The 17,712-nt window shown below is 36.7% G+C and overlaps 5 protein-coding genes across 6 annotated transcripts in view; 2 read left to right on the top strand and 3 right to left on the bottom strand.

Moving 5' to 3' along the window:
* LOC306991784 (trace amine-associated receptor 13c-like) overlaps window positions 1-17,712 on the bottom strand; it is an 81,439-nt gene that overhangs the window by 54,633 nt on the left and 9,094 nt on the right. The gene's annotated exons all lie outside the window — the stretch shown is intronic.
* On the bottom strand, window positions 688-1,944 carry LOC306991785 (trace amine-associated receptor 13c-like). Its single transcript, XM_079599959.1, has one exon. The coding sequence runs from the start codon at window positions 1,800-1,802 to the stop codon at window positions 801-803; it is 1,002 nt and encodes a 333-aa protein (XP_079456085.1). The 5' UTR covers window positions 1,803-1,944; the 3' UTR covers window positions 688-800.
* On the bottom strand, window positions 4,157-5,386 carry LOC306991782 (trace amine-associated receptor 8a-like). The gene has a single exon (XM_079599956.1). It carries the CDS (start codon window positions 5,279-5,281, stop codon window positions 4,265-4,267), a length of 1,017 nt encoding a protein of 338 aa, XP_079456082.1. The 5' UTR covers window positions 5,282-5,386; the 3' UTR covers window positions 4,157-4,264.
* On the top strand, window positions 10,351-11,394 carry LOC306991792 (trace amine-associated receptor 13c-like; the record flags this gene model as incomplete). The annotated part of the gene is made up of 1 exon (XM_079599968.1): window positions 10,351-11,394. The coding sequence occupies exon 1, from the start codon at window positions 10,396-10,398 to the stop codon at window positions 11,392-11,394; it is 999 nt and encodes a 332-aa protein (XP_079456094.1). The 5' UTR covers window positions 10,351-10,395.
* LOC306991322 (trace amine-associated receptor 13c-like) lies at window positions 13,547-14,620 on the top strand (the record flags this gene model as incomplete). The annotated part of the gene is made up of 1 exon (XM_079599055.1): window positions 13,547-14,620. Exon 1 carries the CDS (start codon window positions 13,592-13,594, stop codon window positions 14,618-14,620), a length of 1,029 nt encoding a protein of 342 aa, XP_079455181.1. The 5' UTR covers window positions 13,547-13,591.

The raw sequence follows: 17,712 nt of genomic DNA, 5'->3' as shown, positions 1-17,712 counted from the left end.
ATGAATGATAATTAAAGAATAAAAGACAAAGACAAAATCACTCACTGCTCTTGACTGAATAACTTTTGGAGCTTTAATAAGAATTAATAATTTATAAATACATTACAAAAATGATGAAAACAATAATTTCAATTTTAAACAAGTACAAATATGAAGCAGCCAGTAGAAAAAAAAATCCTTAGCATTGAGCACTGCTTTATTAAAGGCACAGATAAATGTAATATTAGTACAGTACTGTAATGTGATATTTGTTAAGTTCACTTAAATGTAAAAGTTGTTATACGTTTTAAAGCCTATTAAATGTTACAGTTATGGCTTTCAAATACACTATAATTTTGGTTATCAATGGCTAAAATTGAGAAAATAAATCCATTTAATATAGACATCAGCATTGGTATCGTATCAGTGATGATGTCCTTCATAGTACTTAGTAAAACTAAAAAGTAGTAAAAATAGGCCATTAAACGCATATTTAAAATAAATTGTCTTTGAATCTACAATGTAAAATATACATGTTAGGCGTGATTAATCTAGATTAATTACTAAAAAAAATAGTTAACGATTAATTAGTTAGTTGACAGAACTAATAGCTACTGGAAATGTGTCTGATGTTTCTTACAGCTTTGGCATGTGTAATATATTAAATGAAATGAGATCACCACAAAATTAATGAATATCCTGGTAAAATCAGCGAGGATGCTGATTATAATATGTTATGATGTGTTTAACTGATAGCTAAAGGAGCAGTAAAATAAAGCATAGATAATATTCAGATATGATGTCAATGAACAAAGTCCAAGTTAGAAATTTTCCTCTGGGAAAAGACTGAAGTATTCTGACGATGGATTCAATATTTTTAGAGTCACGATGTGTTTAGCTGATATTCTAAACCACTTATAAAACAGCGCATAGATAAGTGGATTCATACAGGAATTCATGTACACAATCCAGCATGTTACATTAAATTCAACTGATTCTGTAGACTCATTTCCTTCAATAAGAGTGACTATATAGTATGGTATCCAACACATAAAGAACACTGCGACAACAATCCCCAGAGTTTTTGCTGCCTTTCTTTGTGACCTGCTGACACCTGCAACAGAATGTACAACCTTGGCCTGATGTTTTGCAACACAGAAGATTTTCACATATATAGACATGATTACAGAAGAAGGGGCAACAAACGTGACTATGAGGTCTATGACAACATGTTCAAATTTAAAAGAAGCTGAACAGTCGCCATAACACCTGTCGTGTGTCTCTGGATAAAACATAGTGTTATATAAGATAATGACAGAATATATGCCACAACACAGCCAGTTTATAATAATGCAACAAACAACTTTATCAGTTGTGACCCTTACTGTGTATCTCAAAGGATCACTCACAGCAATGTAACGATCTACAGATATAAAGACTAAATTACCAAGAGATGCAGTAACAACCATAAAAATAATAAATAAAAACAGAGAACAAAATGTCTCTCCAAAGTACCAGCATGATTCTATGAATGTGATGCCCCTTAAAGGTATAACAATCAGTCCCACAATCAGGTCGGCCACAGCCAGAGAGAGAATGAGCAGGTTAGTTGGAGTGTGAAGCTGCTTGAAGTGAGAGATGGAGATGATCACCAGCAGGTTCAGAAACACAGTGAACACTGATGCTAAAGAAATGAAAACATACAAAACAACGTACTCCACTTCAGGTGTGATATCTTTGAAACATGACAAATTGTTGTCTAGAAAACAATACTGTATTTCTTGGCTGTTGTGCACAATGATCTTTGTGTTTGACATTTCCATAATTGATTATATCCTCATAATATGTAGCCTGGCACTGTGCACCCCGTTCTTCATCAAAAGACCACTTTGAAGCTGTGGTACAATGTTCAAGCTGTCAGTTCGCCTTTCTGCCTTCCTTTACTGACTCGACTCTAATTTAAATGTACAGAAAAAAGAGACCCATCATTAAACCCACCTACTATTTAAATATTCAAAGGATCCAATGAGGAATTGGATGATGTGTATAATATTGTGAATGTGTAAATAGTGAGTGTGTAAGGCTTTAAATGGACTCCCATATTTGTATCATTTTGACCGTCTGAATATAGTGTCTACGCTAAGCTATTGTATACCCTGTGGATCATTAAAATTGTATTGGAAACCTTTTCATCTTCGTGCTTTCATCACCTGAGCTACCGTGACAATAGGTGGGGTTACATTAACTAGTAGTTCTCTCCTACAGCATGCTTAAATTAAATATAAATGCAAGAGACTGTATACAAGACCTAAAATTATCAAACACAATGTCCTGGGATGTATGTTCATTTATAGATCAGTATGTCTATAAATTATTGCAGGAAAGTCTGTTTTAAGGGCTGTAGGTCTTTCCTATGGCCTCTGCTTTTTCCACGTGACCACATTTTTCAAACCAATAAAAATCCTCTTATCTGATCGTCGCCCTGGCAACGGAATCCTTTCCTGCTCTCTTGTCTCTTTTGGGGGGATGTTTTTAATTGCTAAGAGTGGGCTTTAAAGTGTATTTGTTAAATGTAACAAATAGTTATGTGTCTGATTGTCTCAGTCTTTACAATATTGTGTACATAAATATATGGTGGAATCCGGCTTGTCCCGTAGATGGTATGTTCGCATGCTTTAACCTTGCGCACGAGCAGATCCGTTTGCACTCTGGAGATGCGTTCAGTCTTTACGTTTGCAAATTCCGGCATATAAATACATTAAATAGCGAATCCGTCATGGCGCGAGCGCACCTGGCTTTTAAGGGGAATAGGCAATTACACTCTGATTGGTTTTTTGCATGTTACGCCAAAACACACCCATTACTCAAGAGAATTGAGACAAGACTCTTCGACCATGTGCTGGGCGCGCCGAACATTTTTCCCGTCGTTAAACTAGCAAAAGGATTTGGAAGAGATTTTGAAGGGGAACGGGAGAGCTTCACTCCGACGAGGCGAGTGAGGATTATCTATACTACGGAGAGTATAGAGATTCGCTGTTTGTTTAAAACAGCAAAAGTGAAATGTGCTCTGTGGCGCCCCATTGGGCTATACTGGTGACACCACCCCAGCAGAGGACGTCCCTGGATTGTAGGTCCAGTGGCACCGCAAACCTGCTCAATCACTTCCATCTCAGATAGGGTTTTAATTTTTCTTATTTCTTTTGATTATTTTAATTTCTTCTATGTAAAGCACTTTGAATTACCACTGTTTAGCTTTGCATTAACTGAATGAGCACTGTGCCACTGTTCGTCCGACTGTTTGCACTGTATTTTATTTTCTAAACTGTTTTAATTATTCTTATTTCTTTTATTATCTATGTAATTATTTTAATTTCTTTGAAATTTCTTTGTTAAGCACTTTGAATTACCACTGTGTATGAAATGTGCTATATAAATAAACTTGCCTTGCCTTGCCAAAAGTGGATTCGGACACGCCCTAAGTGCACTTGCGCCCTGTGCTTTAGACTATGCGCTTAGATCGTTAAAATAGGGCCCCTAGTCTTTTTCACGGCAAATTCAAAGGAAGCAAGACAATGTTGTCGATACCTGAGGTAATACTTCTCGCCATTTATTCAGAGTGTATGAACGATTGTTTTTCCGTATCCATTTTCTTAAAAAGTGTCTTGGCTTGTCAAACAGTGATGGATTTTTCTGGACTTCGGCCATTAAACATAAATAGGTTGCTTTGCCCCAGGGCAAAAACTTCTGTTTATTTATGAGTATCTTCACAAAAGTCTTTAAAAACAGAAAATTCAGATGGAAAGAAAAAATAATAGTCTGACAGAAATACTGGAATAAAAATCATGTAAAAGCTTACTTTGGGTCTATTTGCATATTTCAGTCTGTTCAGTTGTCAATAGTTTTTTTTTTTTGGTATAACAGAAACAGTGCTCATAGAGATACAAAACGTGTCTAGTTTTCTCAAGAATAAGATGAGTCATTATTTATTTCACAGGTTTGCCCCACTGTTTGTTTATATTAATTTTGTTGAACTTTATTGATTTTGAATGAACATTTATAAACAGTCACATGGGATATTGGCATGAAATTTTAAGCAGTGTGAAATGCTATACTACTTCTAAATGTATTTTAAACAGCATAGAATATCCTCAAATACAAAGTAATAATCACTGTGCAATGATACAAGAAGTAATATATCAGATCAAGCTAATTTCTTGTACACACACATATACAGTATATAAATAAATATGTATAAGAAATTAGCTTGATCTTTATATATGTATGATCATTTATCGTCTGGGAAAATACTTAAGTATTCTGATGATGGCTTCAATATTTTTAGAGTCACAATGTGTTTAGCTGATATTCTAAACCACTTATAAAACAGTGCATAGATAAGTGGATTCATACAGGAATTCATGTACACAATCCAGCATGTTACATTAAATTCAACTGATTCTGTAGACTCATTTCCTTCAATAAGAACGACAATATAGTATGGTATCCAACATATAAAGTAAACCATTACAACAATACCCAAAGTTGTTGCTGCCTTTCTTTGTGACCTGCTGACACCTGCAACAGAATGTACAACCTTGGCCTGATGTTTTGCAACACAGAAGATTTTCACATATATAGACATGATTACAGAAGAAGGGGCAACAAAAGTGACTATGAGGTCTATGACAACATGTTCAAATTTAAAAGAAACTCTACAGTCTCCGTAACATCTGTTATGTGTGTCTGGGTAAAACATAGTGTTATATAAGATAATGACAGAATATATGCTTGAACATAGCCAGTTTATAATAATGCAGCAAACAACTTTATCAGTTGTGACCCTTACTGTGTATCTCAAAGGATCACTCACAGCAATGTAACGATCTACAGATATAAAGACTAAATTACCAAGAGATGCTGAAACAACCACAAAAACAATAAATAAAAACAGAGAACAAAATGTCTCTCCAAAGTACCAGCATGATTCTATAAATCTGATGCCCATTAAAGGTATAACAATCAGTCCCACAATCAGGTCGGCCACAGCCAGAGAGAGAATGAGCAGGTTAGTTGGAGTGTGAAGCTTCTTGAAGTGAGAGATGGAGATGATCACCAGCAGGTTCAGAAACACAGTGAACACTGATGCTAAAGAAATAAAAATATACAAAATAACGTACTCCACTTCAGGTTTGACATCTTTGAAACATGACAAATTGTTGTCTGTATAGCAATACAGTATTCTTTGCCTGTTGTCCTCCACAATCCTCGAGTCAAACATTTTCACAGTTGAGTGCATTCTCATTTGTAGCCTGGTCCTGCTCCAGCTGTCAGTTTGACTAACTGTCTTCCTTCACTGACTTGACTAAATGTATATGTACAGAAAAAGGGACATCCAATGAAATGTGACGTTTCTTTATAATACATTAAACCCACCTACTATTAATAGCATTCAGTGACTATACCCTGGTGAAAAAAAGATAGGCCAAGTATACTTGAATAATTGCTCCAGTGAGGGCAGAGAGTCGCCAATGATCTTCTGGGCTGTACTGATGACCCTCTGGAGGGCTCTCCTATCCGCTGCTGAGCAGCTGGCAAACCACACCGAAATGCAGTACGTTAGTACACTCTCTATGGAGCTACGGTAAAAGGATATCAGAAGTTTCCGTTGCAGTTGATTTTGCCGAAGTATTCTCAGGAAATGAAGTCTCTTCTGAGCCTTTTTGAATATTTCAGTGGTATTGTTCTCCCATGAGAGATCTGCAGCAATGCATGTGCCCAGGAACCTGAAAACAGGGACAATTTCCATACAGTCCCCATTAATGTATAAAGGCGTCATGACTGAACTGCTTTTCCTGAAATTTATTATGAGTTCTTTTGTTTTTGAGGAGTTCAATTTAAGATTATTATCCGAACACCACATCGCCAGTCTTTGGACTTCATCCCTATAAGCAGTCTTATCCTCTCCTGAAGTCCAACCACAGTTGTATTATCTGCGAACTTAAGAATGGTGTTTGTGGGGTGGGTGGAGACACAGTCATAAGTATAAAGAGAATAAATCAGGGGACTCAGCACACAACCTTGTGGGGCTCCTGTGCTAAGTGTGAGGGTGGAGGACAGATGGGGACCCAGTCTAACGGTCTGAGGGCGATTTGTCAAAAAGTCCTTGATCCAATGACAAATGGATTGGGAAAAGCCTAGGTCGGCAAGTTTTGTGACCAATCTGCCTGGAATGACTGTATTCAAGGCAGAGCTAAAGTCTATGAAGAGCATCCTCACATAAGCCCCCTGATGTTCCAGATGACTCAGTGCAGTATGAAGAGCAGTAATGACAGCATCCTCAGTAGACCTATTTGCTTTAGAAGCGAACTGGAAAGGATCAAAGGTAGGTTGGAGACTGTTTTTGATATGTTTTAGGACCAGCTTCTCAAAACATTTCATAATGACCGGAGTAAGTGCGATTGGATGATAATCATTGAAGCTACTGATGACTGTCTTTTTTGGCAGCGGGATAATTATGGTAGACTTCAGGCAAGATGGAATAGTAGATGTTGAGAGAGACTGGTTAAAGATTCTTGTGAAGACCATAGACAGCTGGTCTGCGCATGACTTAAGCACCCTTCCTGTCACTCCATCAGGGCCGGCCGCCTTCTTTGGGTCCACTGCCTTGAGCACACATCTCATATCATGTTCCTGCACTGTGAGAGTGTGGCTGTTAGAGGCTGATGGAGGTATTCTGGTAGTTCCTTCTGCTTTCGTCTCATAACGTGCGAAGAAACAATTAAGTTCTTCTGCCAGAGAGGCATTGCCGTCGACGGTCATTCGGTTGCTGGACTTATAGTTGGTGAGATAAACGGTTTATCTTTACAGAGATAAACGTATAATTTAAGGTAACAGATTGTTTTGGCTTTATAGCGGTTCTTGAATAATGTTATTTTCCAGCTAAAGTTAGTTTTGATTGATTCACTTCCGTCGAAAGGATAATTTGTTATTAAATTAGGGGCCGCTAAGACGACACCGTTCTCTCTACATAGACTTTAAACGCGAACCTGTGAGAAACGCTGATGGTGCTCACGTGCGCATCAAGAATTAATTCTATAGTTATGTGTGTTTGAATATATGTGCGCATGTTTGTAATTCTCTACAAACCAAGCCATACAAACTACTTGTCCTGCCTATACATTTGATACAGAATTTTATTTTATCACTACGGGGTAGATACGCAAATTTTCAACAATGCTTTATCTGTAGAATGATAAAGGGATCCTCCATAGGGAGAGACTAGTTGGCACTTCAGCACTGCGTTGTCATCGGGTCCAGGCAAAGGTCCTTCGTCAGATCTGGATACGGCCTGGATCCGGCAGGCTGCGGGAAAACCTCGGGATAAACAAAGACGATAAAACGAGTGCATCAGGATTTAAGGGAAGTGTTCCCAGTTCCGGCTGACCTAATCTATGCAGCCTAACATTGAATTATAGAAGTCTACAATGAGTTATGTGAATGCTAGGCCAAAGAGATGGCTTTAATATAGCTTTGAACTGACAGAGTGTGTCTGCTTCCCAGACAATGGTAGGAAGACTGTTCCAAAGTTTTGGTGCTAAATAGGAAAAGGATCTACTGCCAGCAGTCGATTTTGATATTCTAGGTATTATTAACTGGCTGGAATTATATATATACACACTACACACTACACACTACACACACACACACACACACACACACACACACACACACACACACACACACACACACACACACACACACACACACACACACACACACACACACACACACTTGAGAGTGTCAGAGTCAGCTTTCTATTATGGGGGCTTAGCCTCAAATCCTTTTATGTTGGTTTAAAGTTTACAGGATGCATTGAAACAGATCAGTTCATCAACACTAATGCTGCTTTTTAAACTTTCTATCTTATTTGTTATGAACATTACAATAAGAAAACAAGGTTTAATGAAACTACTTTTCATTCCACAGGTGCACAGTAAAACATTCTCACTCCTATAGAAATAATAAATGCTAACATTAATTTATGAAGACATTCAGTTTTTGGTAGCTCACAGATTTCACATTTTTGTTAGGATGTTTAACTTCATGTGAAATTCATTTGGATGAATACATTATGGTATTAAAATCAGTTAATCAGAAGTAAACAGTAGGTCACTGACCCATGACTCATCAAAAAAGAAGAAGCTGTTGCATCATCATGTGTGCTTGCCTGTGTTTTTCACACCTTTAATGAACGGTTCAGTTAAGGATCATCTCAGTGTTCAGCAAAGATTTTAACTGCACCCTCAGGGGCACATTTTGTAAATAACAATCCATAACCATAATTGGTCTTCAGAGTGTACTGTTACTCATTTACTCAGATGCTCATATCATCTAATCATGAGGGGTCACTGCCTACTGGTCAAGGCTTTGATCTGCTGTAACTGAAAGGCTCTTTAATCCCATGAAGAGCAACTGGAATCATGTGGCATCTCTGGCCTTATATATCCAGTGGTTCACAATCAATTAATGCCAAGCCCAACATGAGGGCACTAACATCCTTACACATCTCATATCAAGAAAACAACATTGCTTTGCTTAACATGGTGAATATCTAACACAACCAGAATTAACAATATTATACATATACTGTATCAATGCCATTTACTACAACACTTCGCTGATTGACGCTGATTGACACACACAAAAAAATTGTGTGACTAGAGATTAAAAAGTGACTAGTGAGTTTTGGCTGTTCATAAATTAATTCATGTAATTTAAAAGAATAGGAAGGTATAGTTTGATTCAATTTTCCTAAATCTCAAATATCCACTTCAGTGTAAAGGATTTTATAAGCTCTTCAGAAGTTCTCAGCTGATAAAAATGCCATCATATGTATACGCACATACATGAGCGCATTATATAAATCGCACACAGCATTGTTTTAGATGTTCAAAACAAAAAATGGAAGTTTTGAAAGTTCCGTTGCAAAAAATACGCCACAAAAGCCGTTTTATATACAGTAGATACTGTATATCTTTAGGTTTGGTCTATCCAGTGTCATTAAAAATGACAGTGTGCATGCTAAGTAGGGGTGCAACGGATCGCAATTGATCCGTTATCCGTACGGGCCAGGCCCCACGGTTCGGCACACATGTGATTCGCGGATTAACTGTAATTTCTGTACCTGAATACTACTGTTTGTATTTTAACTTTGTTATTGAGTATTCATCTCTACCTGTAATTTGTGTATTTGTTATTATTTTATTACTGACTGTTCACTTGTTTTAATAAGGTTTGAACTTTATCAGTTAGGCTAGCAGTTTTTTTATGTAGTATCGAAGAACTTCAAGCGAGCTTTAAGTAATAAATGAAAAACAAAGGATCACCCCCCATATATATATATAGGACAACTCGTATCACACATCGGACGCACACTTTCTCAGTTTATGGCCAGCAATAAAAATGCTGAATGGCGCCGCCGGTGAGTGTACACTCATAGAGAATAATGTGTTAGAATTTTAAATACACGGCGCGGCGCTGCGCTTCTCGTCCAGTGTGCGACCCCCTTTAACGTTACGTTTTGAGTGGATGAATGATGAGCGCGAGATGCTGAAATGGGTGCCAATTAGATTCTGAATGGAAAGTGTACTTTTAAAAAGTTGCCAAATGGTTCAATTGACAAGACCAAAGTGAACTGAGCTTTCACGTCCAGTCTGAAATACCACTTGATGGTCAAGCACACACACAGCTGATGCGTTTCTACGCCCACTCAGTAACTTTATCCTCGTCAGTATTTCTTTCACCCTTTTATTGATGGACAGTGTTAATGAGAGATTGTGTGAGAGATTAGTTGCTCCAAGTGAGAATGTTAGTGTGAAATTGAACACAGTATATGCCAATGTTGTTTTCAATAAAAAACATTAGCAAAAAGCAAGCCAATCCACTTTTCCATGTTGATAAGAGCATTAAAATGAGAAAAAATAATGGGACAAAAAGAAATCAAGAGACATTTAGAATAGATAAAAATGTGCGATTAATTGTGATTAATCGCGAGTTAACTATGACATGAATGCGATTAATCGTGATTAAATATGTTAACTGTTTGGCAGCACTAATATATATATATATATATATATATATATATATTATTTTTTCTGATCCAATTTGTGTGTGGAGTGTTAAGATTTAAGAAAGAAAGAAAGAAAGAAAGAAAGAAAGAAAGAAAGAAAGAAAGAAAGAAAGAAAGAAAGAAAGAAAGAAAGAAAGAAAGAAAGAAAGAAAGAAAGATACACGTTTAAAAAAAATTACAGTATCAGAGTGGGCGGTAGATTGGTTGGCCAGTCTGATTCAGACACTGTATAAATTAAAGGACAGAAAGGAGAGCAGAAAAAACTCCTAACAGGAAGAGACTCACTCATGGCCTATGAGACAGAGGATCATGAGACTCAATACTGCTTTCCTGCCATCAACTCATCATGTATCAAGGGGAAACGCTCCAATCATGAATACAATATCATGTATGTGTTTTTTTCATTGCTGTCAGCATGGACTGTGTTTCTGAACCTGCTGGTGATCATCTCCATCTCGCACTTCAAGAAGCTTCACACTCCAACCAACCTGATCATTCTCTCTCTGGCTGTGGCCGACCTGCTTGTTGGACTTATTGTGATACCCATAGAGGGTATCAAGTTGATTGAGAAATGTTGGTACTTCGGAGACACTTTCTGTAAACTGTTTATGTTCATCATGGGACTGCTTTTATCAGCATCTCTCAGTAATTTAGTTTTAATTGCTGTTGATCGATATGTGGCTGTGTGTCACCCTTTAATGTACCCACAGAAAATAACCATGACTAGAATGATAATTATTGTCTGTTTTTGCTGGCTTTTTTCTTCGACTTATAATATTGCAATTGTAGTAAGTATCTCAAACAGAACAGATGCGTGTTATGGCGAATGTAATATTATGCTTACATTTGAATGGAGAGTAATTGATTTAATATTTTCCTTTCTGTTTCCTTGTACCCTGATCATAACTTTACATTTGAGGATATTTTATGTTGCACAAAAACAAGTGAAAGTTATAAACTCTCTAATGAAGAGTGGAAAATGTGATATGGAAGGTTCAGTGAGGAGGAAATCTGAGAGTAAAGCTGCCCTGACATTAGGAATCATTGTGGCAATACATTTGGTTTGCTGGATTCCATACTATATTTTGACTCTAGCTGAAAACACAGCAATCCCACCCACCGTACTGTATTGTCTAATATGGGTCTTGTACATTAACTCTTGTCTGAATCCTCTTATTTATGCTTTATTTTACACCTGGTTTAGAAAATCTGTTAAACACATCTTAACTCTTAGAATATTTCAGCAAGCATCCTCTCGGCTTATTTTTACAAATCATCATTCATGATATTTTTACCATAACATTGTGCTTTAAACTGGTGAAGCAATTTTATATAAAGCACACCATATATTGTCATTTTTAGAACAAATTTTAGATAATTTTAATAGAAAATCCATAATAAATCTATGTACCAAATAAATTAATGTAATTTGTTGCAAATGTAACTAAACAAACCTGTTAATATTTTATCAACTTGTAAGGAATCTTAAGGTGTATTCACACCAGGAAAGTCCGATAGTTCACTTGCTTTGGTCCGGACCAAATAATTTTGTTTTGGTTTTTGTTTGGTACGGTTTGCTTTCACATTGCTCTTTTTGCAAGTGAACCAACATTCAACGCACACACTCATTCATTCCATTCCAATGATGCACACACGACGCGCAGAAGGACGCGCAACAGTATCGTGTGGCCAGACAGAGCGCCGGAATGGAATTATCTTTCGCACTTGAACAAACAATAACAAACCATTATGCCAAAATGTAGTAAATCAACAACAGATCACTTTCCCATAACGCAACTCCGACTACGGAAGCCTGTTAACTCAAAGGCGCAGTGCTTTCTTGCAATTGGGTCGGTTCATGTTCACATCGTAAACGAACCGTACCAGAGTTCGTTTGGAACCGTACCGAGACCACCTCTTCAGCTGGGTCTCGGTGCGATTGTTTGGTCCGCACCCGAGTTTGATTGCTGTATTCACACCTGCCCAAAAGGTCTGCACCAAGGGGGGAAACGAACTAGAGTTCGATTCAATCGAACCAAACAAGGCAGGTGTGAATACACCCTTAATTATCCTGTTCATATACATGATGCTATTCATAAATTATAACACATGTATAAGTGCATTTCTAATTAGGTCAAAACATTAAACAGGGAATACAATTTTATTTAGTAGGTGTCACAATTTTGTAACTTCAAGTTACTCAACATTAGGGCTACATGATTAATCGAAATTAAACCAAAAATCGCGATTTGGCTTTTATGAAAGTGCGATTATGAAATCGCTTTTTCTTCCGTTTTTAATTCAATTAATACACAGGCGTGTTAGCGAAGAGTGGCTCTGATCAGTAAATGCTGCTCCATCTCTGACAACACTGCGAGTTTGAGTCACTTATAATGCGTCTTTTGAGTGCACGCGTGTTGGGAGTGAGTGCTCCTGAGAGCGTGTTGAATGTTAGTTTTCTAATTCTCTTTTTTCCTAAACTTTTGTCTCTCTGTTGATGTTTTGAGGTGTTGTTTAGAGAAACAGTGTTTGTTGTGGTTTATTTTTGTTTACTTTGTGGAGGCAGCGGCTGCTGGCGTGGCTGGTCAGCATGGCTGAAGCAGGTGAACAGTTTAGTTTGCATAAACTCACGCGTAAACACGCTATTTAACTTTCTCCGCCTAACGGTGTTTGGTTGAAGAGTGTAGCTTGGGTTAGATTGTTGGATATGATAGGCTAAATCGGCTTTTAAGATGAATTATCACCGTTGTGATCTTTTTAGACAAAGTGGACGAAGTAAATCAGCTACTTGAGAGTGGAGTAGTGATTCAAGACACATACAAACTAGTTTCGTCTCTAGTAAATCCTACTAAAAAGGCCATTATTCCGAAGAATGTACCCCCTTTATGAAAAAATGAGCTTTTGGAAAAATAACTAGGGAGACTAGGAAAACTAGTGTCTCCGATAAAGTTGATTCCTATCAGCTGTAAATCTCCTCATCTTAATAAGAGTATCCCATTTAAAAGAGATGCCAGTTACACCAAAATAGGGCCTTTACAGTTCCAGGTCTTCACATCTAATTTTGTTCAAGCTTCACAATCATTTGTGGAACTATATATTCTATCCATTTCTGTATGCTTTAATTCAATGCAAGTTAGTAGTCTGAGATAGCAGTAGCATTGCATTTACATTTAGCAAACGTTTTTATCCAAAGCAACTTACATTGCATTTCAAGGTACACATTTACATTCTTATCAGTTCTTGCTTTCCCTGGGAACCGAACCCATGACCTTGGCGTTGCAACAAGCGGCAGCGCTCTATTGTTTGAGCTACAGGAAAGCTACAGGATTGCACGCACCTAACATTTTTTATAAAACAACAACAACTCCATTATAGAATTTCAGAGTGGGCGGTAGATGGGTTGGTCATTCAGATCCAGACACTGTATAAATTAAAGGACAGGAAGGAGAGCAGAAAAAACTCCTAACAGGAGGAGACTCACTCATGGCCTATGAGACAGAAGATCATGAGACTCAATACTGCTTTCCTGCCATCAACTCATCATGTATCAAGGGAAAACGCTCCAGACATGAATACAATATCATGTATGTGTTTTTTTCATTGCTGTCAGCATGGACTGTGTTTCTGAACCTGCTGGTGATCATCTCCATCTCTCACTTCAAGAAACTTCACACTCCAACTAACCTGATCATTCTCTCTCTGGCTGTGGCCGACCTGCTTATTGGACTTATTGTGATACCCATTGAAGCCATTAAACTGATTGAGATGTGCTGGTACTTTGGAGACATATTGTGTGGAGTGTTTGCAAATATCATTGGATCGCTCCTATCAGCATCTCTTAGTAATTTACTATTAATTGCTGTTGATCGTTATGTGGCTGTGTGTTGCCCTTTACTGTACCCACAGAGAATAACCACAACTAAAACTTTAATGATTATCTTTCTCTGTTGGTTTTGTTCCTCAGCTTACAACACAGCCCTTGTAATAAATAATGGATATTTTGACACTTTTCACACAACAGATGTATGCTCTGGAGAGTGCCCTTACATGATGAGTTTTGCCTGGAAAGCCAGTGACATAATATTGTCCTTTGTGTCTCCTTGTATCATGATCATAACCTTATATTTGAGGATATTCTGTGTTGCACGACGGCAAGTGAAAAATATTAATTTACTTTTAAAGCCTGGAAAAGGTATAATGCAGGGCACTTTAAAAATTAAATCTGAGAGCAAAGCTGCTCTTACATTGGGAATAATTGTGACATTTCATCTGCTTTGCTGGATTCCATTCTACATCCTTTCTTTATCAGGAAGCACAGTCAACATTGCAATCATGTCAAAATTTCTAACATGGACCTTGTATGTTAACTCAGGTCTGAATCCCATTGTCTACGCTTTATTTTACCCCTGGTTTAAAAAGGCAGTTAAATATGTCTTAACTCTTAAATTATGTACGCCAACATCCTCTTATGTGGACATTTTTAATGATAGCATTAACAATTCATGTGAATGACAGTACTGCAGATATTACACATGACAAATATAAGAGGTAACCTTTTAAGACCAAATTGAAAAATAATGTTTGGAACAACACTGAATGCGCATTTCACATTATTGTTCTGACAAATGATTTAGTGGTTTTGTCTAGTGTGTTTACAGTAATGATTTGACAACTATATCTATATATCTGTTCAGATGGCCTGTCTTTTTGTTGGGTGCTATATTGTCCCAGAAGTAATTTAGATAAACGATATTATTGTCTATAAGACTATTTTATGCCACTGATTATATAATGGTAATATAACACTTTAATAATGCAAATACACATTTTCAAATAATAAAGAACTTTAAATTCTTCAGGACATTTAGATACTGGAATGGAAGTGTAAAAAAAAAATCCTAAATAAAATAAAACTTAAATGAATTATAAACCTTTGTGAACAAAAAGTGCAAAGTAGCAACAATCATAAAAAACTACCTAGCAATATTTTATTTTAATAATATATTTATAATAACAATAATTTCATGATTTGTTATCACAACTTTGACTTTTGTCAAATCAACTTCGATAACTAAAGTGTGAAGATAACATACTATTTTGAGTTTCTGTTTATTAAACCCTTCTTCATTGTATTAACAATTTTTTTATTACAACGAACTAAATTAAGGCAACAAGGTAACTTGCTTTTTTAAGTTAAACCCAAAACATTTTTTACAGTGCATGTTTGACTTTAGTTTAGACTTTTAAAGTATCTCTGTACATAACAAAAAAGCACTTGTATGGAGATTTTCCATCTACAGATTATTTCCAGACCTTCTTTTCTCAGTAAAGTGGGGTGCACACTATTGCTGAAAAACACAAACCCTATTTAGCAGCCGATGTCCATATGAACAAAGGCACAGATGACCCCAAACATTGATAGAGTGATTGTATAAAAAAAAAAAAAAAATACAAATGATATATCAAATGTTTTCTGTTTACTTCTCATCTATACGTTTATGCTGTGTTTTGGGGGATATTAGGTACTTTAACTATTTACTGCAAAATTCCTCAACTATACCATTAGCATGCATATAAAAATATTAATTTTGTTATGAAGAAAAACACTTTAATGATGATCAAAATTAAATACAAGTTGTTTCTGGATATTGGGAGAATTCTGCCATCTGCTGGTTAGAGAAAATCTATAGGAAATAGTTTTAGAATTATATTTACATTACCATATAAATCCATTAAAGGCCCATAGAGATATATTCATTTTCTGCTCTAATAACAGCTTTTGTGATGTATATTTTGTGAATGTATATATTAAACATTCTAAAATACATTAAAATAGCATTTTTGCCAAAATGTAAACAATGTTGTTGTTGTTTGAGGTATTTTGAAGTGTCTTGTTTTTGCAATAATGCCACATAAGTTGCCATAAGTTATTAATTTATGTATAAATGAATGCTGTATTTATTGATTCTTTTCTTTTTTTGACGAATGAAAAATAAGAATAAAATCTTTGGCTTTTCCCATTCATTTTCAATGTGGGGTAATTCTGACTTTTTAGGTTGTTTCGTGTATATAGATAGATGATGTAGAAAAAGTAAAAAATGCCATGGAGATGAAGGGAACCATGTTTTTTTAAGGAAAAGTCGATTGGGGTCATATTGACCCCAAACACCATATGAGCTTGAGTGCCGCGTGTTTAAAGGGGTGGTAAAATGCCCTTTTCACAAGATGTAAAATAAATCTCTGATGTCCCCAGAGTGTGGGAAGTTTTAGCTCAAAATACCTCACAGATATTTTTATATAGCATGTTAAAGTTGTCACTTTTTGAGGGAGAGCAAAAACGCACCATTTTGTGTCTGGCCCTTTAAATGCAAATAAGCTGCTGCTCCCGACACAGAGGGTGGATCTTCAAGAGTTTGTGTGTGTGTGTGTGTGTGTGTGTGTGTGTGTGTGTGTGTGTGTGTGTGTGTGTGTGTGTGTGTGTGTGTGTGTGTGTGTGTGTGTTAGCAGCTCCGATTACCTCACGCAGACACACTAAAATGACAGAAACTGTTCTGCCTTTTATGTTTAAACAGAGTCAGATAATGATGGAGAGACTCAAGAAGAAGTGACAACATGTAGAAAGCAACCGGACGTCTCTGAATGGTTAGTTGATTAATTTATGTTGCTGATGTGGAGTTAACTACATTCAATTAGCATATTTTGTCATGGAAATCTATAAATCGCTCGTATAGGAACTGTTGTGAGATGCACACAGAGTGACTATATTGCATGTGAAAAGACAGATGCTAGAGTTTGAGCGGACTCACAAATGTGCTCGACTACAACAAATCTTCCTCTTCTCAACATGGACGGTGTTCCCGGGGGCGGGGTTTATGTAAATTTTAGCATTGTAACTTTTGCAGATGTTTTTGCTCAAACAGCAACATTACACAGTAACTAAAGTTAGAAAAGTGAAACCATACTCAACCACCCCTTTAAGCAAAAAACACGACCGCAACAGTTAAACACGTCAGTCTAGTGCACATTTGCATAAAAAAACTGGAAAAACAGCAGTTTCTCTGGAAACTGCCTCAATGCTCTCAGTGAGGGTGCACCATTACGGGCTGTCACATTTATATTTGCACAGGAACAGTGGATTACGGCTTTGAAAAAGTCCATTTGAACTTTCTGTAGTGAAACACTATAACGTCTCAAACAACGTCTTTTCTTCACCTGTCGGTGTCCGCTCTGTGTGTGAGGAGGAGCTGCCTCTGATACAGAGAGCAGACAAGATGAGTGATCGAGGCAGTACGATCAGCTAAAATGTTTTTTTGGTTTTTTTTTTGCTAAATGTTTTTAGCTCAAATGTTTTTAAACATAATAGGCAATATATCGCGTCACCAAAAATGATCAAGGTCATGTCCCTGTTATCGTGCGATAAGTTAATATAGTAATTATTGCGACAGGCCTATACTTTTAGGCAAGATATTTACAAATGTGTCCAGAGTTTACAGGTATACTTTCCCATCTCCAGATCTAATAATACGTTAGTAGTAACTAATCATATCTAATAAGCCTGATTAGGTTACTTAAACACATATTAAAATAAAATAAAATTTGAGAAA

The sequence above is a fragment of the Phoxinus phoxinus genome, assembly GCF_949152265.1.
Source record: "Phoxinus phoxinus genome assembly, chromosome: 23".
Lineage (NCBI taxonomy): Eukaryota > Metazoa > Chordata > Actinopteri > Cypriniformes > Leuciscidae > Phoxinus > Phoxinus phoxinus.
This window is presented reverse-complemented; position numbering and strand designations above follow the sequence as displayed.

Bases quoted from the DNA above. Each gene is read 5' to 3' on its own strand.
- LOC306991785 (XM_079599959.1), bottom strand. From the start codon at position 1,802: ATGGAAATGTCAAACACAAAGATCATTGTGCACAACAGCCAAGAAATA.
- LOC306991782 (XM_079599956.1), bottom strand. From the start codon at position 5,281: ATGAGAATGCACTCAACTGTGAAAATGTTTGACTCGAGGATTGTGGAG.